The sequence below is a fragment of the Botryllus schlosseri genome, chromosome 13 (assembly GCF_051294905.1).
Source record: "Botryllus schlosseri isolate E-star chromosome 13, Bs_hap1, whole genome shotgun sequence".
Taxonomy (NCBI): domain Eukaryota; kingdom Metazoa; phylum Chordata; class Ascidiacea; order Stolidobranchia; family Styelidae; genus Botryllus; species Botryllus schlosseri.
In genome coordinates this window covers 21,164,922-21,192,805 of record NC_137248.1, presented here as the reverse complement: position 1 = coordinate 21,192,805, position 27,884 = coordinate 21,164,922, and the positions used below count along the sequence as shown (strand labels likewise).

The following is a 27,884-nucleotide window of genomic DNA, read 5'->3' as shown; positions in this document are numbered from 1 at the left end:
TGTATAGTCCATTATGGCAGAGTATACCTCTGCGATTGTCATTCCATCTGGGACTGTCACATCCAAAGATCATGGCCGATGTGTGTAGAGGTTCGCGGTGGCCATTGTTTCCGTGCGGGTGTTTATTCCGCAGGAGCGTGAACGGTGTGTCCTGCGGAGTTCTTGTCCGCAGGATGTTCGCCGCGTTAGAGGAGGTCTTGTCCTCTTTTTTAGTCTTTATTCTTAGGCTTCTTAAGGTATGTATAGTAGCCTGCGGAGGAGGTCGAGAGCGGTGGTCGGCGGCGTTCTGGCAGCGGTCTGTCGGCGGCAGGTAGTAGCTGGCGGCGGTCGGCGGCGTTCTGGCAGCGGTCGGCGGCAGGTAGCAGCTGGCGGCGGTCGGCGGCAGGCAGCAGCTGGCGGCGGTCGGCGGTGGTCGGCGGTCGGCGGCAGCTGGCAGCGGTCGGCAGTCGACGGTCGGCGGCAGCTGGCAGCGATCGGCGATGGTCGGCGGTCGGCGGCAGGTTGCAGCGGTCGGCGGTCGTTGTCGTCGTTGCAGCTTTATTCTTCGTTCGTTCGTTGGTTGTAGGCGTACTCTATATAGCCTTATGTAGGCGTACTCTATATAGCCTTATAACAACCAAACACTCTGCTTATTTTATCTGCTAAATAGCAGTCTCTTTTCCACCAAATACGCCAATAGGTTTATCAGAACCGTGATTAAGTCACGGTTCTGTATTTTACCTCCGGTGTTAAAAGGGAACCTATGGAAGACGTACCATCAAAAAAAAAAAATTTTAGGTCTATAAAAATCACGTCCTGTCTACTGTTATATTTTAAAACAGCGTTGCCACAGCGGCAAACCACAACTAGCGTATTTTAATCTGGAAAAACAAGCTAAAAGACACCTGCCTCGACGAGATGCGAACCTTATAACAACCAAATACTCCAATCCTTCCACTTCAACAGTCAAATCAGAATGAAATCGAACCGGCCGGAGCGCCGCCTTATATACTCACATTCCCGCGGATTTCGAAAGTGCGCGAAATTCCGAGAAAGTTCTGGAACGGTTCACTCGCGGTTACTTTCGGTGGGTCACTGACCTACTGTAACTCGAAAACGACCGGGGTACACATAGGTCCAGGGCCTATGCTGTAGCATGGTAGAATGGCTAGAATGGCTGGAGTTGGTCCTAGACACTCCAAACTTCGGCTGGGGGGGGGGGGCGAAAATTTCAGATTTTTTGGGAAAAAAAAACTCGACTTTTTCGTCCGGAAAAACAGTCATTTTGAAATGGCTGTCATTTGGAGGCCGTGATAGCTATCGTGATAATTCCAAAACGTCTGGATTCTTCTTACACACATCTTTCGAACGCCACCTTTCCCGAGGCGATACTGTAAAAAGTAAAGGAGATCACAGAAAACATTCAAGTTTTTTTTTCGAACACATTTCGTACTTGGAAAAATAGTAAACGTTGGCCGATTTATTTGAAATTTACATAGATTAATCGCCTTTCGGAGCTCTTTCCAGAAAAATAAAAATTAACTCTCTAATGCCACCAGAACATGGTTTTTCGAAAATGAGGGCTCCTGAAAATAATTAGATTTCGTGCTCGGATTGACTTGAAATTCACATTGATTAATCGCCTTTTCCCGCCCTTTCCAGAAAAAAAATCAAGTCGCTAGGACCCACAGAACATGGTTAAATAGCTTCGAAAAACATTAGAAATACTATAACTTTTTTATTACTTGTCCAATCCACTTGAAATTTTTACTGAAGATAGGTTTTGACAAGAGCATTTATAATTGAAAAAATCAAGTCTCTAGGATCACCAGAACATGGTCTAAAGCGATATTTTCGTATAACTTTTCTCGACGTGGTCCGATCCACTTGAAATCTTTACTGAAGATAGCTCTTGACGAGAGCTTGCAGAAGTGAAAATATCAAGTCTGTAGGACCACCAAAACATGGTAAAAACGATATTTTGGTATAACTTTTCTCCATGTGGTCCGATCCACTTGAAATTTTTACTGAAGATAGCTCTTGACGAGAGCATTCAGAATTGAGAAAATCAACTCTCTAGCACCACGGGAACATGGTCAAAAACGCGAAATTCGTAACTTTTTTCCACGTGGTCCAATCCACTTGAAATTTGTACTGAAGATAGGTCTTGACGAGAGCATTCAGAATTGAGAAAATCAACTCTCGAGCACCACAGAAACATGGTCAAAAACGCGAAATTCATAACTTCTTTCCACGTGGTCCAATCCACTTGAAATTTGTACTGAAGATAGGTCTTGACGAGAGCATTCAGAATTGAGAAAATCAACTCTCTACAGCCACCAAAACATGGCCAAAAACATTGCTGAAACATTAAAAAGACTATAAGATGTTTGTTACTTGACAAAATTACTTGATACTTGGACTGAACATTCGGCTTGCGACAAGTTTTAAACGATGCAAAAATGAAGTGGATAGCACTCACGACGTTGAAAGTACATTGAAACTACTAATTTACACGGCCACTACTCGAAAAGTACTTGACGAATCTACTTGATACTTGGACTGGAGATTGGTCTTGCAACAAGTAATGTACGATACAAAAATGAAGTCGACAGCACTCACGAAGTTGAAAATACATTGAAACTACGACTTTACACGGCCACTACTCCAAAACTACTTGACGAATCTACTTGATACTTTGACTGAAGACTGGTCTTGCGACGAGTATTCAACGATACAAAAATGAAGTCGATAGCACTAAAAACGTTGAAACTACATTGAAACTACTTTACAAAGCCACTACTCGAAAAGTACTTGAAGTAGCGACTCAAAAAAAAATACGTTTGGAGACTTTTTTGTCACCTTTCCAATGACACCAAAATGAAATGTCTACCATGTCTGGAACTATAGGGTGTCAGAAAAGTTATATAATATTTGTGTCCACAAGAAAGAGACACGTCTATGAAACTCGTATAAGTAGATCTAACACTGGAGTTACCATAATAGTGACATGTAATAACGGATTTTACTCATTATGACGTCACAACCGCTCCCAGCCCGCCCGAGGTGCATGGGATGTCTGTTTGTGGCACCCAATCGTCGAACTACATCCCATGGCAGACATTCCGGTCGATCGCATCGTTCAGTATACGCATAAGACACGATACGCTTCTCCTAGAGTCCTGGTCTATCGCTATTCATCGCGCTGAACTCGACGATCATACAATGACAAATACGTGATTCAATATGGAAAAATTCGGCGTCGTATGGGTGTACTTTGAACTATGCTGCGCTGAATTTTGCCCTATTGTCGATACTATCTACGTCAGCACGTCACACCTGATTTGCACACTTCAGACGTTATCCGCTCCTCCGTCGAAGTATTTTGCCTTCTGTCAACGCACAAGTGAATCAATAAGTATGACTTCGTAGACCATATCGCTTTTGCACGAAGCTATATGACCTGCAAGTTGTTCGTATCGAAATCAGGCGAGAAAAGACGCTGGCGATTAGACGAAGCTCGTCTGTGTGAAATGTGCATACAAATTGATGTGTTCGAAACGTTGTTGTTTGTCATTATTGTTTGGGTTTATTTGGCTTTTAATAAAAATGCACCGCACCGATTCACGGCTCTTTGCTCAATAGATACAAGTCGACAGATGATATTCAGCAGAAACAGCGTCTGATAGGTATTCGACTCCTGCGATTCGCAGTCGAGTCCAGACCATTTTGGTTCGTCCTAATTGGTCGCATTTAGTGAGGGAATGTGTCATGTGCAGTAAACAATAGAGTGACTTGGCAAGGCAACAAGTTTTAGGGTTGAAGAATAAGGTTTGACGTAAGTCGCGAACTTAGGCGAAGGAAAATATTGTTCCATATCCGACATGATCGCGATCTGATCTGTTGTATTTGACGCCAAGTAACGATCTGGTCGACTCTACCGTAATATTCATATCAAAGGTTCTTTAAAAAAAAGAAGAATAATTCACAAGAACAAAAAAAGAAGAATAATTCACAAGAACTCGTAAAGTTGGGTTCCAAACGAAAGTTTGGCCAACCCAACAAAAACCTATAAGCAAAAAGTGAGAAAAATCACGTCAGGGTAGGAGGGGCGGGGGAGGCCCAACAAAAACGGATCAACCGCTCGCGACGGATGGGCAGCGTTTGCACCACAAATGAAAATATTGCCTCTTTCTGCGGCGATAGCCATTGGAGTATTTGGTTGTAATAAGGTACGGCAAGTTTCGTTCACGCGATATGCAGATGAGGCGAGTCGTTGTGACATGAAATCAAGTTTGTTTTGTTCTCGCGTTATGCAAATGAGGCGAGTCGGTGTGACATGAAATCAAGTTTTGTTCACGCGATATGGTTGCCGCGTAATTCATACCAAGCATCTCTCGTTTCTGTTGTGGCGCGTAAGCTTATGACTAACTGGGATCTCTCGTTTCCGTTTTGCCGCGTTAGATCATGAGTACCCAGAATTACTGAATTTCGATCAGTTGGATTTGTTGGTGCGTTGAGTGAGCAGCTGAGTTGGTTACCTACAAGTTACTATCCTACTGTATCTCTATCCACTGCCAGAATGAGCGGCATTGGAACGATTTTGGAGACATCGTAATACCGCCTCGGCAGGAAGCCGACGTTAATATTGAAGCAGGAGTAAAGCTGGCTGCCTGGATTTCGACTGGCGCGTGGATCGAATGCCAACGTTGTGGATCAGCATATACCAGGGGGCTGTCCGAAGCTGCCTTACGAGGAAGGTTTTTGCCGGCCGGTAAGTGCGCTTGCAGTAATGCGAATTACTCGGTGCCTGTGCTTGAAAGTTGGCCCGAATCAATACGCGGCTTGACTTTTAACGACATGACAGTCCTTTCGATTTACAAACTGCATTACGGATCGAACGCCATAAGGCAACACGGTTATAGATCAAAGGACGGTGCGGTTTACGCAACCATTCGTAGTCATTCCGTGGAATCTAGCATTGCTGCTGTGTCGTGCGACGTACGTCGGCAACGTCTAGAAAGAGCTCATGAATTTTTGTGTGCCTCTCCAGAGAGTGCGTATGGCCAGCTTATTAGACAGCACGATAACAGCGAGCTGCCTAGAACGCTGAACTGCGACCAGCTGTTCAGTTTCAAATTTGTTGAAACCGCCATTTGGCCTATTCTTTATCCATTTGTTGATGTGCGAGACTTCCATAACCGATTCCGGGGACCGGAAAAGCGCAAAGAAGTCGCACCTCTTGAAAATTTTGTCGGGAGTTTTAGATTTCTCGGCATGCTTCCCGCTGCTTCGTTTTCAATTCGATCGCTGGCTCTATAAAACCATATCGGGTGCGATATCTACCGCTCGGGCACTTGACTGCTCTCCGGCGAGAGCTTTAGATTCCAAAACGTTCTCCCCAACATACTGGGAGTGGCAGTTAAGTTTTATCGTGGATGCCGTGCGTCAGTACGGATTTCCAGACGTATTTATTACAGTAAGCCCTTACGAGTGGACTTTTCCTTCTTCCGACGTGATCGCCAATAGAATGGACGCTCTTGCTAAAGGACCCACGGATTTAGCAGCTCTGGAGACATTACATATCGCACATGTACTGACAGAAGTCATGCGGCATTTCGTGTCAGGCCGGGGCAAGAGAGACTGGCGCCAAAACGTATTGCGTGATGCCAACTCGCCGGGGTGCAACGTAAAAACATACTTTTATAGGTATGAATTTCAGCAACGCGGCACCTTGCACGTGCATTATCTAGCCTGGTTGTGGGATCCCGCAAAAGTAGATATAGGACAATTTTGCGCAGATTTTCCAGAACGCGACGCGGAGTTTTGCGATATAGTATACAATACGCAGAAAAGCAGACAGCCCGTAAGAGGTTTAGAGGTGCGCGAACAACCGAGCGTCATCGACTTTATTTCTGGATCGCAAGTGTTGTTGCTGAAACGTTCGGAACGCGCCCATTCTGTTAATTTGCGGGTTTACATCCCTTCACTAACACAGGCCTTGAGGTGTTCAATGGATGTTCAGATGACGGACGGCCAGACCATGTTGTTGAAGTATGTTGCATCATACGTATCTAAATTTCGGGAACATAACGTTCCGCGTGAGGTGCTGTTTTCCGACCTGTCGGCACAAAGCGTTGCCTACCGATATCTACGCAATTTGGCTCCCGCAGAGCCGGAAATGATAGCGCTTTTGAGCGATGTAAAGATGGCGTACACATGCTCTGACACGAAAAGATTCTTAGTTCCCACTTTTGAGCGCGCGCAGACAAATGACATCGTCAAAGCCTATTGCAACAGGATGCCTAGTGCCGAGCGTATGACGCTGTTCGAATTCCTCCGAAATTTCACGGTGGCTCGCTGTCAATCTCATCCCCGACGCGCTACTAAACCGCTACTGCTTGGAGTCAAGTTTGTTGACCTATTCAACAACACTTATTTTTTCCAAGACGCGCTAATGAATGTGGCCTTCCGCAAGCTTTCGGAATTAGTTCATCCTCTTTTTGACACGTTACCTGCAGACATCAAGATGTTTTCTTTTGCTGTCCATAACAGGGCAAGCTTTTGGCAGGACAGGAATTCCATTACATTAGTCTGCCAACAGAAAGCATGTCGGAGTAACTATATATTTACGTTGTGGTCTTATGTGGTGAGCTTATTCCAGGTCTGGAATGAGCATTACGAAGGAACATTCACCTTCGATGAATTGAATGTAACGGATCTCGTTGTTGCTCCGGCAACGACTTTATCACCCATGCAAGCCGCTTTCGTCAACTGCGTCGTCCATCGACTGCACAGACGAATGGATCCCGCAATACTGGACGAAAATGACGATGGTCATGATCGGTACCATCTACTCGTTGGATCTCCAGGCACCGGAAAATCTATTTGTATCAAAGAAATCATCCGTCCGGGTTTGGCTATGGCATGCAGAGTCTTGTTGTTGGCACCGACCGGTCTTTTGGCTACAACGTACAAGACTGCATTCGGAAACCAACTAAGTACAGATACGGTTCACGCGGCTTTCGGATTGCGTGTAGGCGAGGGCTCGGAATCCCGAATGAACTGGCAGCTGCGACAGTATGACTTGATCCTGATCGACGAGATATCGTTGATATCGCTCACCCACGGCGATCATATATCGACGACCCTCTCATTCATATCTGATCGATCGGTCGTCGTTCTATGCGGGGACAAATGGCAATTACAGCCAGTTCCCGTTGACGGCGTAATCGGTAGTCTTTTTTCTCATCGCGGTATATTGAGCAAATGCGACAAGACCACCCTATTGCAACAGTTTCGTACAACGGATGTGGTCCTCTCTACCTTTTTGAATGAATGTCGGCTTCAGCGACCGTCGGCAGAATCGTAATCGCGATTCGCTGAGGGATTGGTGTTGCAAGACACGCCCGATTTTTCGGACGAGGCTCTTGTAGCAATATATGACAAACACGCTATGACAAACACGCTGACTTCAAGGTTTTGACCTTTACCCGTCAAACATCGCGGCAATACAACTTGGCTGTACGAAATAAGATCTTCGCGCGCTCGTTACCGCTTCTTCAAGTTAGGTATCCGACAGCTGAATCGAACTTGCAACCTGTCTATTTCGGAATGCGTGTTGTGATTACTGAAAATCGGCAAAAACGCAGGGGGTATGTCAACGGCCAGTGCGGTTTGATTCATGCCGTCGTCGGGCACACGATACTTCTGAAGATCTCCAGCGGTCACTTGATCCGCGTGTATCCAATTACGTCGCCAGAAGGGACTTACTACCCAATTGACTTGGCCTACGCCACAACCATTCACAAGGTCCAAGGCCAAACACTCAATAAGGTAATCGTATGGTTCGATCGTCCAAGATTGAGTGCTGGATGTGCGTACGTTGCAATTTCCCGCGTTCGTCGACGCGACAACCTTCGTTTTCTCATTCCACCGAGAAACAGCCATTTCAAGCCAGCAGAGGGAACTTAAACATGGAATCTGCAATATTGTGCAGCGTTTCCTTCTTGATAAAACCATCGGCCCTTTCCAGGGCCACTTAACTTGCGTTTTCGAGTCAAAACCACGTCATTCGAGTCCGACTTGTATCATGCCACAGCAACTGTTACTAGCAACTGGAAAAAGAACGAAACAAATTGAAGCAATATTTACATTATGACAAAATACGTTATGAAGGAAAAGCTGTTTAAATCGAGTAGCCTACTACAACGAAAAAGTAACGGGCGTTCAGCGAAGCATTTCAGTAATAAACCTAAAAGAATTACTAAACGTAACACACGACATGAGTATGGAAGGTAGGGAAATTTACGGCTCGAAACTGAGTCCACAAATGCAACAATACGATATGCGTACGACATCACTCCAGAATTATATGTTTCTTCTTCTTCTTTTGCTTTCCCGCCTTGTCAACTTTGCTTCGCTTCTTCGATTCGCCGACACATGCGGACTTACTTTGCACTTTACCACTGGAACATGCTACGTTCTCCTCATCAGATGCAGCACTTGGAACAGATGTTGACGAGACCGATTGATTAGTCGACAAAGGAGCAGCTTCCCTGACGGTTTGACTAGCAGGTACATACAGCTCGGTATCCGATCGATCCAGTGTCGGAACCATTCGAGCAGCATTCTGTACAGGACGAGTAACCGGAACCGATGCCAACTGTACGGAAGAAAGAGGGGATTGTGAATGATGCGTGACCTGAACAGGAACAGGTATCTGCACGACAGGATAGGCGACACCATGCTCTTGTACACGAACTGGTGCCTGTGTTTGAGACAGAACGGGAGCTGGCGGAACTTGAGCCGAAACAGGAGATCGAACATCTGGAACGACTCGCACCGACACAGACGGGGATGATGGACCGTCGAGCATGAAATCGGAAATGCGTCTTCTAGCCGGGTCTCGATCGGCGCTGCATTGAAGCCTTTCTTGATGATGTAGCCAGTAAAGACAATTTCAGCGTAAGTGCGAGGGGTCGGGTTCTTTTTAAAGTCCTCGTGGTCGGGATGGGATCTAAATTTGAGGGCCCATGCGTCTTTGTTGCGCATCAAAAACGACATCATTTTGAGATGGAGCGCACTCACACACATGGCGTGTCCGCAATCGATCATGACATCGATATATCGATCCAGGAACGACGACTTTTGCTGAATCATCAGACTTTCAAGGCGTTCGAACCTCGCCGACACGTCTTCTTTAGTAAGAGTCGCCTCGCTAGCCGGGTTCGCTGGGCTTATCCACAGAGGACCGACCTCGTTGACGACGGAATTGAGATGCGCGTGGAACTGTTGGTAAGCTCTCGGATCCATGATATCCTCGAAGGCAGGCGTGGTGTTACGATTTCGAAGTAGCGTTTCGGCAAACTCGGACACTGCAACTGCCGGCCTTATTAACCATTCGCAGCTAAAGGTCTGCAATTTACTGTTGATAGACTCGTCGGATACGTCTTCCGGAATCACAGACCGACCGTAAGACCTCAGGTAATCTTTCGGGAAATGCTGATTACCAATCGACAGAGAAATCAGGATTCTTCCTCCTTTCCTATCCGAAAGGGCTCTTCGTCGGAGTTCTATACGACATTTTAGCTATCAGACTGTTATTGTATTATCTGGAAAATAAAGAATAGCGTGAAACTGTTAGTACTCGCAAAAGACACGAGTATTTACAGTTATCAATCTGTACTGAACGAAGACATCAAGTAACGAACGTTGCAGGTGATATAACACACATAAATCGGTGCGACAATAAAGAAATGAAATCAGCTAAAGCATAGCGAAGGTACATTAAAAAGCAAAAAGCGGCAAGCCAGCCGAACGAAATAACGAACGTAACACACGATAATGAACATAAAACGAAAGTTAGAGATGACAATATCGACGAGCAATGCATCGCAACTTTAAAATGTTACATGTCACAGGTCACAGATTTTTTCTTTTTTTCTTTTGATTTCCTGCTTCATTAGTGGCGGTCCGCTTCTGCTGTTCGCATACAGCCGCTGACTGACTGGTGGAATCGTCAATTGCACACGGCAGAGACGGTTCGTCCGATGCATCCGACTCACTCGATTCGCTCGATGCACACGGGGACATCCCACTGATATCAGTTTCCGTTTGACAACTTCTCTCGACTTTAACACGTTTCCGTGGCATAACTGAAACCGTTGCTACATCATCGTGCTCTTGAGCCTTGAGCAGGTCATTAGGTGACGAATGTCGTTCCGCTTTAGGAGATGTCTGCACTTGTACAGAAAGGTCCGAAGATACTGGAAGCTCCGGAGAAGCGGATCGATGTAGAAAAGCATTCAGATCAGTCGGTAGTGACGCTGTTAACGTTTGAGAACTACGGCTGGCACTCAACGCATCCTGCGGCAATATTACCGCAGGTCGTAACGATTCAGTAATCATGGTAACGAATACTTGATGGCGGGTCATCTCTCGGTATAGAGCCAACATGAGCAATTGATGGTGAACATTGGTGGGACGACAATTGAATCGCAATAAGTAATGGTCAGGAAATACATTGCGCAGGTCGGCAACGATCCTATTCGCTTGTGAAACGTCATCTGCAGACAACAGCAGACGGCTTGACGATGTCTTCGATTGCTTGCTCATATCGTATTTCAGTGGAGTAACAGCTAGTTATACAATTATTAATCTGTAAAAAGAAACGAGAAAGTTACGAAGGCATCACAAACGAAAAAGAAAATGAAAGTTAAGGTTTGACAAATCAGAAAAACGCAACGAAATATCGAACACGTCAGTTCATTCTTGAGTTTTACGTTTCTTTTTCTTCTTCTTACGTTTCTTTTTCTTCTTCTTTGGTTTACCCGCCATGTCAGGAACACTCAAGATTGCTCCGCTTCTCCTTGTTAACACGGACAGACGCAAGCTGACTTTGAACGCTGCCACTGGAGCATGGAACGTTTTCGTCCTCCAGCGCCGCTCCAGCAACATTTACAACTGGTACGGTATCCGGTTGAAACGGCACCGGAACTTGAATCATCGGACGAGCTTGCGCTAATCGAACAGGATCCTCTGAAACCACTGCCGGATTTCGATGTACTTGAGCAGCAATAATAACTTGGCCAGAAACCGGTGCCGCACTTGAAGACATTCGAGAAGCACTCAGGACTTGCATAGAAACTGGGGATGGGGCCCTAAGTATTCCGGGAGCGTTTGGAACTCGAATGCGCACGGGTACGGAAGGTGGAGGTGGATAGAAAGGTGACGGATGTTGAACAGAAACTGGAATTGGAAAGGAGGGTGGCGATGCTCCCTCCGTGAAACGGAACCGAAGCAGAAGCAAGGGCAGGAGCAGGAGCAGGAGCTTGGGTAGGAAGAGATTGCGAAACACCCACGGGCACAGAGGAAGGTGCCGGTTCGTCGAGCATGAAATCAGAAATGCGTCTTCTCGCCGGTGTCTCGATGGGCGCGGCATTGAATTCTTTTTTGATCATGTATTCGGTAAAGACGATCTCAGCGTAAGTGCGAGGGGTCGGGTTCTTTTTAAAGTCCTCGTGATCGGGGTGGGATCGACACTTCAGAGCCCAGACGTCTTTGTTGCGCATTAGGAAAGACATCATTTTCAGATGTAACGCAGTCACATACATGGCGTGTCCGCAATCGGCCATCACATCGATATATCGATTGAGGAACGACGACTTTTGCTGAATCATCAGACTTTCAAGACGTTCAAATCTCGCCACAACGTCATTTTTCGTGAGAGTCGCCTCGCTAGCCGGATTCGCCGGGCTTATCCACAGCGGACTGACCTCGTTGATCACGGAAGTAAGATGCGCATGAAACTGTTGGAAAGCTCTCGGCTCCATGATATCCTCGAGAGCGGGCGTGGTGTTGCGATTGCGAAGTAGCGTTTCGCCAAACTCTGACACCGCTACCACCGGCCTGGTCAGCCATTCGGCGCTGAACGTTTGCAACTTACTGTTGATAGCTTCGTCCGATATGTCCTCCGGAATGACTGAGCGGCCGTAAGGCCTGAGGTAATCTTTAGGGAAATGTTGATACCAATCGACCGCATTATCTGGATTCTTTCTCCTCTCCTTTCCGAACGGACTCTTCGTTGGAGTTCTATACGACATTTTAGCTATTAGACTCGTATTGTATTATCTGGAAAACAAATACAATAAGACACGATAGTAACACGAATAAGATATTGTCCCAAATAGTTCGCTCACGAACCACAGTAGAGCAATAACGTATTCAGAAATACTCCGATACCTAAAACAAATGCGTATCGATCGACACGAATTGGAGGCAAAAGAAAGCACAAGTAACGTTTGAGGTCATTCCGACTAAAGAGATTTGTAAGTTCTGTAGGTAGCAATCATTGTTCAGCAGACTCCGTTAACTTCGCGGATTCGCCCTCTTGTTTTTTCTGCGTCGTCTCTTTGACCTCCTCGGAGAGGTTTCCTCCATTGCCATCCTTCAGAAATTCCGGACAGACTTGTACCGGTGACCCTTCGAAAAGATCACCTTCATTCTGGACCTTCTCCTGTTGACCAGGAAACCTTTCTTCATACCAAGCCATATACTGCTCAGGACTTATCAGCGTTTTACGACCTTCGCGGTTCAGGTCGGCTGGTATCAGTAGATAAGCATTTGGATCGTCTGGGTCAGGAACCGGATCAGGTCCAGGATCAGAATCGGCAGAAATCGGTAAAGTCTTCGTCTCCAACTTAACAAGGTCAGGATGTTGCGACGCGTCAAATTGATATACAGTCTGTTCGAAATAGCCATCGCCGGCCTTTGGCTTCGACATAGTCATTATAATGATATAGCAGTAGTGTAGACAAATACAAGTATTACGATCTAAAATGAAACATTGCAATTTATAAATACACGATAAAAGCTTAAAGGTACAAATATAACGTAGATGATCGCATGATGCGCATCTTTAATTGGAATGCGACCGACGATTATTACGATGTTCTGCAACACTATGTTCGCTTCAAGTAACATGAACTTGGGTAACAAGGTCATCCAGTTTGAAGATTACATAGTGACACATACCAGCTAGTCCCTCGCCAACGAAACCCATGTCACGAACCACAGTACAGCAATAACGTATTCAGAAATGATGCGATACCTAAAACAAATGCGTATCGATCGACACGAATTCGAGGCAAAAGAAAGCACAAGTAACGTTTGAGTTCATTCCGACAAAAGAGATTTGCAAGCTCTGTAGGTAGCAATCATTGTTCAGCAGACTCCGCTAACTTCGCGGATTCGCCCTCTTGTTATTTCTGCTTCGTCTGTTTGACCTCCTCGGAGAGGTTTCCTCCATTGCGATCCGTTGGAAATTCATGACTGACTTGTGCCGACCCATCAAAAAGATCACCTTCACCCTCGACCTTCTCCTATTGAGCAGGAAACCTTTCTGGTCTGGTAAACTTGACAAGTCGGCCTTTCCAGACCTCTCGAATGATATGTATTGCCACGCTATTCGACCTTCCTTCGTCGCCATCCGACCTATTGATCGTAAATTGCTGGATCATCTCCACTTCAGAGTTACCCTTTGCTTCTTCTTCTTTACACCAAGCAAGAAATTCTTCAGGACCGACCAAAGACCTACGTCCTTCCTTGTACAGGTTCATTGGTACTAGTAGGTAGCATCCAGGATTGGCTCGATCAGGAACAGGTATGGGGTCGGCTTGTGAGCTTCCCGAAACGGTCGATGAAGAGAGTGGATAAATTCCGGATGTTTCCGAAGCAACCGATACGTGATTGGAATCACTTCCAGAGCTTCTCGAGATAAGCGATAGAGACGCCATCTCTGTCTGAATAACGACAGCATCTTGCGACATCTGACATGAATCAGACACATCACGTTCCACACTAACAGTAACATTGCCGTCGTCATTCTTAGTCATAGAGCTAGCCATTGTAATGTTAAGCACGAGTATCTGCAAATAATATCGTAAATGAAAATAAGAGGTGTGATACTGCATATAAGTCACTCTTTAACGCTCGTGATATTATGCAACGCTATGTAAACTTGAAACAACATCTATTTGTGAAACAACCGCATGCTTTCTAAAGTTCAAATAGTGAAACATTCGTTCTTGCAGTTAAAACGAAACAATGAAACAGTATAATGTTACACCTCATACGCCGACGTAAACAAAGCAAGTACAAGACACGCAATAAGCTGCACTCTGACATTGCAAGCACAAAAACTTTGAAACAACTATTTTATATGATAAATGTGACATTATGTAACACTACCTCACACTTCACAAAACATAAAGCTAACCTAACAACGCCATGAAACATGAAGTATTAATGGTGTTACACATGACCTTTTTCAATGCCGATTCATCCTCACTTCATCGACGTCATTGATCTATTCCAATAAAGTAACACCACAAGCTTTATCCCGATTTCTCTCTTCGACCACATTGATTGAATCACTATTGCTTCATAATACTTATCACTAATGCTATTTTAATATTATCTGAATAATAGAGATTGTGCATGTAAAATACATGATTGAAAGAAATTGAGAAAGCAGTACTAAAATGACATGGGGTATAAAAGCAGTAAAAATGCATGTCCGGAGCTTAAAAGCAGAACATAAAAGAGAGCGTCAATAACGAAACGATATGGAAAATTACTACCAACACTACAGATCGAGTCTTTGAGGCTTTTTGATAACCCTTTTGGGAGGAGTGACAGAATTCGGTACGACAGGATTCATTACGACAATATTCGGTACGACAGGTGTACTCGGGGAAATTGCTTCCTCTTCCATTTCTCTTTTCACAAAGGTGCCAGCGGATTCCGCAGTTGATACCGAAGGCATCGATACGACAGGTGTACTCGGGGAAATTGCTTCCTCTTCCATTTCTCTTTTCACAAAGGTGCCAGCGGATTCCGCAGTTGATACCGAAGGCATCGATACGACAGGTGTACTCGGGGAAATTGCTTCCTCTTCCATTTCTCTTTTCACAAAGGTGCCAGCGGATTCCGCAGTTGATACCGAAGGCATCGATACGACAGGTGTACTCAGGGAAATTGCTTCCTCTTCCATTTCTCTTTTCACAAAGGTGCCAGCGGATTCCGCAGTTGATACCGAAGGCATCGATACGACAGGTGTACTCGGGGAAATTGCTTCCTCTTCATCTCTCGTTTCACGACGGTGCCAGCGGATTCCGGAGTTGAAACTGAAGGCATCGATACATCACTTGACGACGTCTCAGTTGATCCAGATGTCGGCGATATGTCAGTGTGACGTACCGATGCCGAGTCCAACTCCATTTCGGGCACGACGTTGTCGTATGGCGGACTTTCGACCGCCATCGGCAAGTTTGTGGGGGTGCCCGCTGGCGACCGTCCTATGTAAACGTCGTCGAAAACGAGCAGCTCACATTGAAATTGGTCGTGGATTATAAGGCCCGCCAACGTGCAGCGACCTTCATAATGAGTGGCAAAGAACACACCATCCGAGGTGTGTGACGACAACACTGTGCGAAACCCATATTTGACGTGCTGAAATACTCTGGCTAGTCCCTCCGGCACTGGCACATTGTTATGAAACGGGTTCAGCGGGCGAGTCATAAAATGCACAGATGGCCCATGCCCGATCACTCGTTCATAGTCACATCTTATGACCCCTCGTCCATAAAGACCACTCCGTAGGATCAACGTCGCTTCCACTTTACGTCTGCCAATTGTCAAGTCAACATCGACCTTACTAGCGTATCCGATTATGTCAAGTGACATGATATTATTTTTATGTTCTGATAACTAAATTAGCGGATTGAAGTATGTGACGAGAAACTTTAAATCAATTATGTATGCAGACCACATAAAACAGGGGCACCCGGACGCGAACCTATATATGCTATAACCCGAAAAATGAAGCCCGGGTCGCTGTTACGCGACATCAAACGACAGACGCAGATATAGTCTCACCTTCAACTGTAATAACGTAAACTCGTCCACCCTGACTTCTAAAAACTGACTGAACTAATCCGGATATTAGCCGAGAGGTTGCGCGAAAACAAATCGCGCTACCACCCCTCACCCCATGAATGATACAAATATCACCCCATGAATGATACAAATACAACGTAAATGATCGCATGATGCGCAACTTTAATTCGACTACGTCCGACGATTATTACGAAGTTTTGTAACACTATGTTCACTTCAAGTAACATGAACTTGGGTAACAAGGTCCCGCACTTTCAAGTTTACATAATGACACATAACAGCCAGTTTCCTGACAACGATACCCATGTCACGCAGCAGTGTTATGCAAAACCTTGCACGCACAACTCGAACAGCACATGCAAGCCTGACAACACACTGTTGCATGACCTCGCTAGCACAAACACTTCCTACACAACTACTTTGTAATAGTATTGTGATAGTATGTAACAGTAGTACATAAAGCTATAGTATGTAACAGTAGTACATAAAGCTTCAGAAAGCACGACGTGGTCGAACGACGCCATGCAGACTGAATTATACGTACTGTTACACAGTACTTCACTCACGCATAGTCGTCCTCACTCCAACCCTTGCTTGACACCGTTAAACTGTTCCGACACACTGACACCGAGCTCTTTCCGTCCAATTGTATCCAACGCGCATATCAGTAGCTAACTAGTGTTTCAGAACACATTTACACTAACGCTATGATATTACGATCTAAAAAAGAAATATTGCGATTTATAAAAATACGATAAAAGCGGAGATATAAATTTACTGTCAATAAAATAAAATATGAATACTAGACACAAGTGGTCAACAAAAAATAAGAACGACACACTCAGCAATAAAACACGATAGTAGCAAAGGTGGCCAAAACACAATTCAATTAACTTAAGTTACTAATACTAAAAGTGGCGGAAAATAGCATAAAATAAGCGACATGACAAAACTTCATGAGGACGGTTAAAACGAAACTGTTAGACAGATAAACGAAAAACTGTAGATCAAAGACAGATAAACGAAAAACTGTAGATCAAATCAAAGGTCCATGCGGACCGGGGCACGGATGGCGCGCCGCGGCCTTGCCGCCGCGAAGGCCGCGGCGCGCCGACCAGGGTGCGGATGACTGGGGCAGATGGCGCTGCCGGTAACGCCTGCGTTACGTGATTGACCTGCAGGAATACTGGTGGTCGACCGCTGCGGACCGTCGGTCTTACGACGTCGGCATTCTCCGAGCGATCGACGACCAAAGTCACACAGTATAGCAATCCCGAGCGGTCAATCGCCATCATCTCGTCATAAAAGAGGAGCATTTTTGCCTTGTAGTTACGTTCGATCATAATGCCAGCGATTGTTGAGCGTCCGTTGAAATGGGTCGTCACGAAGACGTGCCCTCCTTCAATGCTGACATTCTTGCTCCGTGCCGAATGAAAATCGTTCGGCATCGGTGCCAACCCCAACGGCAAACGAACATGTCTATAAAATGGATCCTCAGGCATCACGACAAAGGTGAGGCGGCCAGGCGGGGTCGTTTTTGCCACGACATCGTTGTCGGCAATGGCACGGGCGATGAATCCCTCTTTCATTATAAGTCTTGCAGACACAAGTCTTGAAGCAATATATATCGTAAAGTCGATGCACTCGTCAAAACAGCTAGAAATTATTTCCATCGTTTGTTTCTGAAAATTACGATGAGGAAATGAAGAACGGTACTAGACCAATGATTCAAGAGGAAACCCAGATTCGAAGAAGGTACCGGCTATTGACCGAGATGTTGCGCAAACGAATCGCGCTATCACCCCCCACCCCCTTGGCGCGTTTTCAATGAAAGCCGCGCACAAGCGAAAAATTCGTCCGCGCGATGCGCGAAAATATTGCCCCAGCCAGAGTCAGGGGGGCAAGTCCCCCAGAAGGCCGCCAGCCATTCCGCAGCACCTGTCTTTCGCCATAACCAGCGTCCTATCTAACTTGTATCTAGCTCCTACCCTTACCCTGAATCTAACTAACGTGGAGCTCCTTCCACTTTTTTTTTTACGGCTCTCCGTATCCACCGGCGTTTGGCAGCCCCTCTCTAAGAATAGGGCTACCTCCCGCCGGGGTCTTTATTACACATTTTTTGTATATTTTTATATTATTTGTATTTCCTAACTTAGGAGTTTAACGGTTTGTGAACTTAATTTAACGGTTTCTTCTTATTTGTTTGCTCTTATTTTTTGAACATATTGTTCATGTATCTTAGTGCAATCAGCTACTTCAATGGTTGGCTGCGTGGTTGTTGTTCATGTACCTTAGTACAACCAACTACTCCAATGGTTGGAGTTGTGTGATGTTGTATATTTGCGTTTGCGTGTTAAAAGCTTCCCGGCGGTGGCGCGTGGTCTGGGGGTTTTTGAACGGCCCCTCCCTCCTTCCCAGCAGGGCTTTTTCCCGCTTTTTCCCTGTCAATCGTTGTCGGATTTACCAAACTTTCGTTTGGAACCCAAAGCTGTCGTTGTTTATTGTTTAAAGATTGCATTATGTGAGGTTTATCAGATATTGCTCTATTTTTGATATAGCTTCGGCCTGGAGCAGAGTTGCTGGCTGGGTCTCGATTCTCATTTTGGTCCTCCCCAGTGTTTTCCTGGTCAAATTTTCTTTTCCGACTTTTACGTTCTCGACGTCTAGTGCGATTTTGTGTTTAATTATTCCCTTTTTCATAATTGATATTAGTAGCCAGTCTGTTTTTTTTTTGTGTTTTCATATTAGTAGCCAGTCTGTTTTTTTTTTGTGTTTTCATTGTAGAGTATAGCATCTTCATGGAGTTTAGTTTTTAACGCAGTTTCGAGTTCTTCGATTGTTTTCTTTATGAATTTGCAATCCCAAAAAATGTGGGCTACGTTATCGTTGGTCGAATCGCAAAATTTACAATTCAGGTCCAGGGGCCTGTTGTGATTGTCGAAACGCAGGTTTCTGTCCCATTTTTTGTTCCCGAATATATATCCGTCTCCGAGTCTTGATTTCTGGTCTAATTTCTTTGGAGTTTTTGACCGATAGATATATAGTTTTATGAGTCTTTCCATTCTTCATCGTCCCATTTCAAGTTTTCCGCGAGCTTTAAAATATCCTTCCAGTCTTTTGGGATGGGATATAAGTGCGGTTCGCTGTTATTATATAATTTTGGGTTGATGGATTTCATTTTGGTTCCAGTCAGGTAGATGGCGTGTTTGTGCCAAAATTCCGTTGGTTGTTCTAAATTTTTGAGCGTTGCTATAACGTCCATATTGGCAAATAATCAGTGTTTAGTAGAGTAATGGGTCGCCAGTTCTTCAGGTGTTTCGGGTGCCCTTTTTTATATATCATAATCGTAATTCCGGTTTTCCAGGTTTCGCAAAGGCCTCCGAAGGTGAATGTGTTGTTGGTTAATTCTAATAGATCATTTTTTATTATGTTCCAAAAGCACGTATAAAATTCCTTTGATAGGCCGTCAGAGCCTGGAGTTTTATTTCCGTCCATGCCGAAAAGGGCGTTTTTTAGTTCCGTGGTTTGGATCTTTGTGTTCAGGTCCTCTGTTTCCTCCTGTGTGATATGAACGCCTTCAATCGCACTTAGGTAAACTTTTTGTACACGGTGATCTTCTCGTTGTGTTTTTGCCCACAGCTTTTGGTAAAATAATTCTATTTCATGCAGAGTCTCCGTACTGCTTGTGGTCTCCTTTCCGGAGGAGTTCTCTACAGTTGTAATTATTTTACTCTCCTTCCTTTGTTTGAGTTTCTGGTAAAAATATTTAGTTGGCTTTTCGCCTTCTTCAATATCTTTGACCTTGCTCAGCCGGCATTGGTGGAGGATTTTGTCCTCCTCCATCTGCTTCAGCTTTTTGATCTTGTTTGTTACGTCTGAGACGTTGTTGCTGTCCCTTTGTAAGCGTGATATTTCGTCACGTAGTTTGCTTTCCTTGTTTATTTCCGCCTTTCTTTTTTGGCGTGCATAGAGCTGTAGATGTTTTTTGCTCTTTTTTTGAAGTGATCCCACCATTCGTATATTGTCTCGAAGTGTGGTCTTTCTTCTGTACATTCTTTGTGTAAATCAATAATCTGTTTCTGTAGGTTTTCATCAGTGTAGTATCTAACGTCGTTCTTCCAATAGCCATTGCCCCAGTGCTGGTGTTGGGGTTCCCTCAGTTTGAGTTTTTGAAGGTACACGTGATCCGCTAGTGTATCGATGTTATATGTGCAGGTTTGCACATGGCTGAGATATCTCTCTGCTATGTAAATTCTGTCGACTCTACTCCGTAATCAAAACCTTCAATTCGAGAAGAGTTTTTTATTTGGATTCCTCCATCTCCACACGTCTCTTAATTTATATGTTTCTATGAATACTTTCCAGATCTTCGCCGCTGGGGTGAGCTGAAAATTTCTGTTGTTTTTTGAGTCCAGACTGTTAGTTATTATATTAAAGTTATTATATTAAAATCGCCGCAAATTATGGCGCTGTCTGCGTGGGGTTCGATGCGCTGTGTTAGTATCTTGAAGACGTCCGTTTGATTCCTCCCCACATCAGGCGGCCCATATACATTGTATATGTGTTTCGGCTGGTCGTCTTCTTTGTTGGTTATTTTTATCATTTGTATTCTGTCTTCTATTATAATGGTGTTGTCTATGGTATTGTTGATTTCTAATTCCTTCTTCACGAATATCGTGGTTCCTTGATAGTAATGTTTCTTATTTCCTATTCTGTCTGTCCAGTGCTGTCCATTGTCGATGTGGTTCGGAAAGTATATCCAATCATTTTGTTGGGCCCATTTGTGAATTCTTTTTTTATCCCCCCTATGAGTTTCCTGGATACAGAGGATGTTGCATCTTCTGTTGTTTTTCAAGAAACATTTTAAGTCCATTTATGTTTAGAGAGATAATATCGAAAGCCATTGAATAGCGGAGAGGGCTGGGTTGCTATTTCGGTTTTCTATTTTTCGTCGTCCGTATCGGGCTTTGCCAGCTTACGTCTGCTTTTGCTCGACGTTGGCAAGGTTGGACTACGTGTTTCAACGCCTCTTTTGTTTGGTGAGTGTTGTGCTGCACTGAAGAATTCCTGTTCCGTAAAATGGCTCCTCTCGAACCTTTGTCGAAGGATCGTCGTTTGGCTCTTTCGGTCTTTGTTTAAAAGGTGTTTTGGCTTTTTGCTGCCTTGGCCATTATCTAATTGTGTTTGGTTTTCGTCTTCACTTGTGTCTATCTGTAGATCTCCGGCTACACTTTCTTGTTGTGATCCTGGTCTGATCGTTTCGTCGAGTTCACTTGGTGTTTGTGAGTTTTCGTGTAGGTTAAAGAGGTCTACTAATGGTTCTTCCTCTCCTCCTTCATTGTCATCTTTTTCTTCCTCTTCTTCTGTTTCCTCATTCTCTTCCTCTTCTTCTGTTTCCTCATTCTCTATCTCCTCAGCCTCTGCCTCGCTTGATGCAGAAGCTGGGCTTTGTTCTTCGTTGTTTTGTTCAGGCTCAGGTTCATCTATAACTTCCATGTCTGTTTGTGTAATGTGTTCATCAACCTTCAGTATTCTCCTCTGGTTTGTAGCTGTTTGTTGTTCTTTTTTGTTTGGACACTCGTGTCGACGATGCCCTGTTTGTTTGCAAAGGAAGCACACTGTTGTGTTTGGACATTGACTTGCCGTGTGTCCTCTCTGCAGGCACTTCAAACACGTCTCGTTTCCTTCGTCGTTAGGTGTATATACTTTGCAGGGTGCTTGCCCTAGGTAAATAAAAGACGGGAGTCTTCCCGGTATGTAATCTTCAATACTGATTTGCCTGTACCCATTTTGTAGGTTAGTGCCCCTGTGATATATCAGTTTGATATCGCGGACCGTGCCGCAGTTGTATTGTGCGATTTTGTTTCTGATTTCGCGTTCTTCCACCTCCGTTGGCACGGCTCTGATGTTGACTTGTGCCGCCGGTGGCCTGGGCTTTCTAACGTACATCGTACCGTTTGCGAGGTTGATTCCCGTGATTGTTTTCTCGACGAACTCTTCGCGAATCGTCTCTGTCTGTGGGTGTGTGTGAAAAGATTGGTTGAACGTTGTTCTGCCGATTTGGAAGATAGAAGCGATGGGTTCACTGTATTCCTTGAGTGCAGGGTGAGTGATGATGGCATCTATCACTTCTGTTGTCTGGCAGTCAAGTGGTGTTGTTATGTCCAATGATCTAGGCCTATTCCCGTATGTAATTTGATGATTTCCCTGTCCTGTTAATGCGTTTGCGTAAGCCATCTTACTGTCTTTCTGTCTAGCTATCGAACGCAAAGCAAGGCGTTTCCAAACGCTCGCGAAATCGATACCAACGTCTCGATGGGCGTAGGCTGCGCGCTCAAGAGGCACGGTAAGCTCGAACGATACTCGCCAGACGGCTGACGTCAGGCGAGTTCACTCGAGGTTAAGAAGGCACTCTCTCGACGTCTCCAGAGAGAGGCGCGAGAGTAAAGTCAGACTCTCCTAGACTTGACTCGAGAGAGAGAGCCAAGACTAGGAGAGGGAGAGCTCGACAAGTCTTGATTCGAGAGGGAGAGTCAAGACCTGAAGAGAGTTGAGTCTAAAGGAGACTCGAAGTTCGTCGCCGGCAAAGAGAGAGAAAAGAGGTAAAGTAGAAGTAGCCTAAGAAGAGGTTCTATCCTAGGTACGGCAGTAGTACGGTACAATATAAATAAGTTTTACGGTAGTTTAGCTACAATGGCCGCAGCGGCTCAATCGACGGGTCTTTAAATCTGAAACAAGCCGTTAGTACTTACGCGAACCTTATAACAACCAAATACTTCACTCTCGGACACAGTAGGTCACCGACCCCGGAGCAAACCCAAGTCCAGGGCCCATGCTGTAGATGGTAGAATGCCTGGAATTGGTCTGAGACACTCCATACTTCGTGTGGGGGGGGGGAGTTGATTTTTTTTGGGAAAAAAAAATTTTGGGGGGGAAAAAATTGGAAAAAAAAATTCGAAATCTGGACTTTTTCGTCCGAGCTGGCGGGTAAACGACGGGAGTAATTCCTATGTTAAGAGATAGGAATTTGGGACTTGAGCGTTTTTCGGACATCGCCTATGCTTGACAATATAGGACGTTTTGGGGATTATCTCATCTCGTGGTGGGGTGAGACCCTCAAGTGACCCCTCGTTCGAAGCGTCTCTTTGAGCCGCATCCGACGAAAAAAACAATATCTGGATGCGACCACCCGGAGCTGAGAAAAGTCCGGTTAAAGAGGATGAAAATCGAAACTTTGACCGAACCTGGAGGGCTTATTTTTTGTCGGATCGCAAAAATTTTTTCACCAATCGTCTTTATATACGAAGGAGAACAACCCTAGGACGAAAATTTTCACCCTTGATATGGCATCAGGAGTTGATTCCGACTATAGACGTAGCTCTACGCGCTTCAGGGGCCGAGATATGACGTTTCGACGATTTGAGCGGCCCCTGTAAGGGTCAGACCAAAACGGGACCCCTCGTTGGAAGCGTCTCTTCGAGCTGCATCCGACAAAAAAATTATCCGAATCCGACCACCCGGAGGCGAGAAAAGTCCGGTTAAAGCCCGCCCAAAACGGACCTTTGCCCGGCTCTGGAGGCCGAACCTTTTGTCGGATCGGGATAATTCCTTTGCAGACCGTCTTGAAATAGTGCGGGGAACGGAATTTTTGCCATCGCTTGCTTCAGGAGAGGCCGTAGATCACTCCTAGACAAAAATTAAGTGATTACACCGAACCGTAGGAAAGTGGTACTTCAAAAAGTAGTTTTTTTAATGAAAATAAATAAATATAAAATCCTGTGCTAAAGTGAATGAACTACAATAACGTGGGCAGTACTCTTGACTTGTATAGAATTTTTTGACGAAATATGAAGTAATTTGCATAAACCGCTGAAGAGTGGTACTTGAAAAGTAGTTTTTTCGATGAAAATGAAAATATATAAAATCCTGTGCTAAAGTGAATGAACTACAATAACGTGGGCAGTACTCTTGACTTGTATAGAATTTTTTGACGAAATATGAAGTATTTTGCATGAACCGCTGAAAAGTAGTACTTGAAAAGTAGTGTTGAAACTACTTGAACGTGCATATCTGGAGAAGTACAATACGTAGAGCTATGAAATCTTTTTCAGCGTAAGCACATTGAATAGGGCTTTCGTTTGAAAGCGGATCCGGATATGAAAACCGGATACATATCCGGGAAACATATCTGGGAAACATCGAAGACTTTCGTAACTTCTTCCCACGTATACCAATCCACTTGAAATTTTGACTATAGATCGTTCATGCCGAGAGCAATCATCCGTGAAAAAATCAACTCTCTAGCGCCGTCAGAACATCGCTAAAAGCACTTCCGAAACATTAAAAGTACTATAAAATGTTTGTTACTTGACAAAATTACTTGATACTCGGACTGAAGATTGGTCTTGCGACGAGTATTAAACGATACAAAAATCAACTCGATAGCACTCACGACGTTGAAACTATGTTGAAACTACTTTACACTGCCACTTCTCGAAAACTACTTGACAAATCTACTTGATACTTGGACTGAAAAATTGTCTTGCGACGAGTATTGTACGATACAAATATGAAGTCAGTAGCGATCACGACGTTGAAACTACGTTGAAACTACTTTACAAAGCCACTACTCGAAAACTACTTGAAGTAGAGACTTAAAAAAAAACGTATTGAGCTTTTTTTGCAACCTTTCTAATGACACCAAAATGAAGTGTCTAGCATGTCTGCAACTATAGGGTGTCAGAAAAGTTATAATAGTATTATAGCTACAAGAAAGAGACACGTCTATGAAACTCGTATAAGTAGATCTAACACTGCAGTTACTATATAGTTACATGTAATAACGGATTTGACTCATTATGACGTCACAACCACACCCAGCCCGCCCGAGGTGCATGGGATGTCTGTTTGTGGCACCCAATCGTCGAACTACATCCCATGGAAGACTTACAGGTCGATCGCATCGCGTAGTTTACGCGCAAGACACGATACGCTACTCCTAGTGTAATTTTATTGATCGCGCCGAACTCGACGAACTTCCCATGAGAAATGCGTGTCTCAATATGGAAAAATTCGGCGTCGCATGGGTGTAATTTGAACTATGCTGCGCTGAATTTTCCACATATTGGCGATACTATTCACGTCACACCTGAATTGTAAACTTCGGACTTTTTGGTGAATCAATACGTATAACTTCGTCGACCATATCGCTATTGCACGAAGCTATATGACCTCTGAGTTGTCGTATTGAAATCATGTTAGTAACTGTAACCCAAACTATAACTCTGTAACACGATATGCAAAACTTTACGGCACGGTAGCTATATTATGAGGTTATCCTGCCAGTAAGTTTCTGATAACGTTGTTACCTTCTCAACACTATAGTCTAATTCGACGCATCCAGACAAAGAATCACAAGAGACAAGGCCACAATGCAAACGATCTATTAAAAACGAACAATTGACTTGAGAACTCGAATGAAAATATGCGAAGGACTATTCAACAGCAATTCTGACGAGGTCTTCTGCACGGAAACGCACGATTATCTGGAAATAGACGTACCATCAGAATAACGATACTTGCCAATCGAATAAGGGAACTAGCATACGAACCGTCTCACTTTTGAAGACGAGAAAATATTTTTTTCCCTCTTCGTCACGATCAAAGTTCGCCGCCATCAGCGGACGTCGTGAAAACCTGCGAAATGGAAACAAATAAAAGTAGGTAATACAGCGAATCGAAAAGAAAATATCTGACTTACCTTTGGTTAGGATCGTGTGATACGAGTTTGTCGTTGCTAGTTTTCGACAGTTCAACGTTGGGGAAGCTTCCGCATCGCTGTGGATACTGCATTGGTCGTAAGTGACACGCAACTTTATCGTAATTAAATGACATATTTAGTTTTTTTCTGGAAAGAAAATGAGCGCTATTAATACGGACAACGAATGATAAAATTGCATTATTCAACGTTCGAAAACTAATGACAAAGGTCACGATAAAGAAGAAACATGCAACGAGAAATGACAGCCCAAAGAATATACGACATGGATATCCTTATGGCCACATCGCCAGACCAGGATTCAAGTGAAATGAACGGAATCTCGACTGCACGGAAACGCACGATTATATGGAAATAAGCTTACCTTCGTTGTTTTCCGAAAAGTGATTTCGTATACGAGATTACAGCAAAGCCAGAACATGCAACGAAAGAACAAGGAAGAAGCAAACGCTATTACCACAAAGCCACAACATACGACAAAAAGACGAACAATAGTAAGCAAAACAAGCAAGACAAGCTAGACATTGTATGCTATCACTCCGTGAGCCTATTTTTCTTGTCTTTGTAAGAGAAGGTCCAGCAACTGACTCGGTGTCTGGACGGCATTTTGAGGAGCCGGATCATGCTGCGCATTGGTTTGGTCGCATGAAGCAGTTTGAATAGCATCTTCGATCGGCTCTGTATCAGAACGAACCAGTATCGGAACCGGAAAGATTTCAGCCGCATTCCGGACGGGAGAAGTAACCGTAGCCGGTGCGGAGCAGACATGGGGTGATTACTTTATGAATGTAATCGATTGCGATTACGATTACTTCGGAATCACGCGATTACGATTACGATTACGATTACAGCAAAATCAGGAAGTAGTCGATTACGATTACGATTACACTGGAAAAGTAATCACGATTACTCACGATTACATTTGTTTTGCTTCTTAGGGCTGTAATCCTAAATGATATAATGGAAGACAATACAAGGATTGCAATGAAAAGGCTTAATGAGATATCAACTCTCTTCATACATCATGCACCATTTGTTTATTACGTCATAATATACCAATTGCCCAACTTTGTAGTGGATGATTTATCGCATCAAACAATTTGCAATATTGCCAGGTCTTTACCTGCCGCACCCCAAGTTCCTTAATAGGATGGGGAGCGTGCTCGAAGGGTACTCAAAAGTATTTTCGAGAGTTTAATTAATTCTTGAAAATGTTCTTCGAGCTTTGCGATTCAAATGTCACTAGTACAGGGGTCACCAACGCGGACCAAATTAGTTGCCCGCGGTCGCTGTAGCGGTGGCGGCTTTTGGGTTGGGCGAAGTGGGCAGTCGCCCGCCCCCCGGTCGAAGGGCCCCCTTATTTGGATTATGTGCTTTTTTCAAGGATAATAACGAATAAACATGGATATCCGTGTAAAGCAAGAAAAGGATTCCGTACAGATGTGTCAATCATCATCAAATCTCTGCATTTGTTAGAAAATTTCCATTTCCCGATAATCATCACGTCTCTGCGTGTGGTAGAATGACTTAGTTTTGATGTAGTATATCATTGCACACATGAAAAAATAGACATTGGCGAATCCAACACCTGGCCAAACCTTGCCGTGGTGAAAGATAGAAAGTTGCGAAAGGGGTGTCTGGGGGGCGAAGCCCCCCATAAGTTACGGATAGATACTTATGCGTGGCCCTCGGTAAGTCTCGCCCGCCCGCCCCCCTCCCGGCGAGTGAGCGTTTTTTGTTATTTGTAAGGGGCGGAAACCCGGCCCAGTGCTATGATTGTCTTACTCTAAGTGAAGAAATCCAACTGAACACGGATAAACGGCAGTAGTAAGTGGTAACCCGTCGGTCGTCACAATAATCAGTACACACTACACAAGAAGTAGCTTCTTGTTTCAAAACGGTTGGTGACCCCTGCTCCAGTAGATAGCTGGGTTTGAAATGCATACATCTTCCCCTCAAGAAAAAACATTCATACGCTATTTTATGGGAACAGGCATTTCGGAGCCGGTCATTACCGCGCCACGATCCCACAACACACCAAAAGACATATGCAGTTTCGGCCAACACGCAACTCCATGGGATGAGATACCAAAAAAACTTAGGCTATAGTCCATTGTCAATAGCCGCGCTCGGTGGGCGTGACTAATAACTCCTGTCCTTCCAATCT

General features: G+C 44.5%; 1 protein-coding gene across 1 annotated transcript in view; it reads right to left on the bottom strand.

Annotated features, from left to right (window-relative positions):
• The window catches only part of LOC145454299 (uncharacterized), a 202,321-nt gene extending 184,513 nt beyond the window's left edge, over positions 1-17,808 (bottom strand). Inside the window, exon 1 of the mRNA XM_080332293.1 lies at positions 17,055-17,808. Coding sequence (XP_080188419.1) covers positions 17,055-17,612 — 558 coding nt within the window. The 5' untranslated portion in view covers positions 17,613-17,808. The remainder of the gene's footprint in view (positions 1-17,054) is intronic.
• Positions 17,809-27,884: the final 10,076 nt, after the last annotated feature.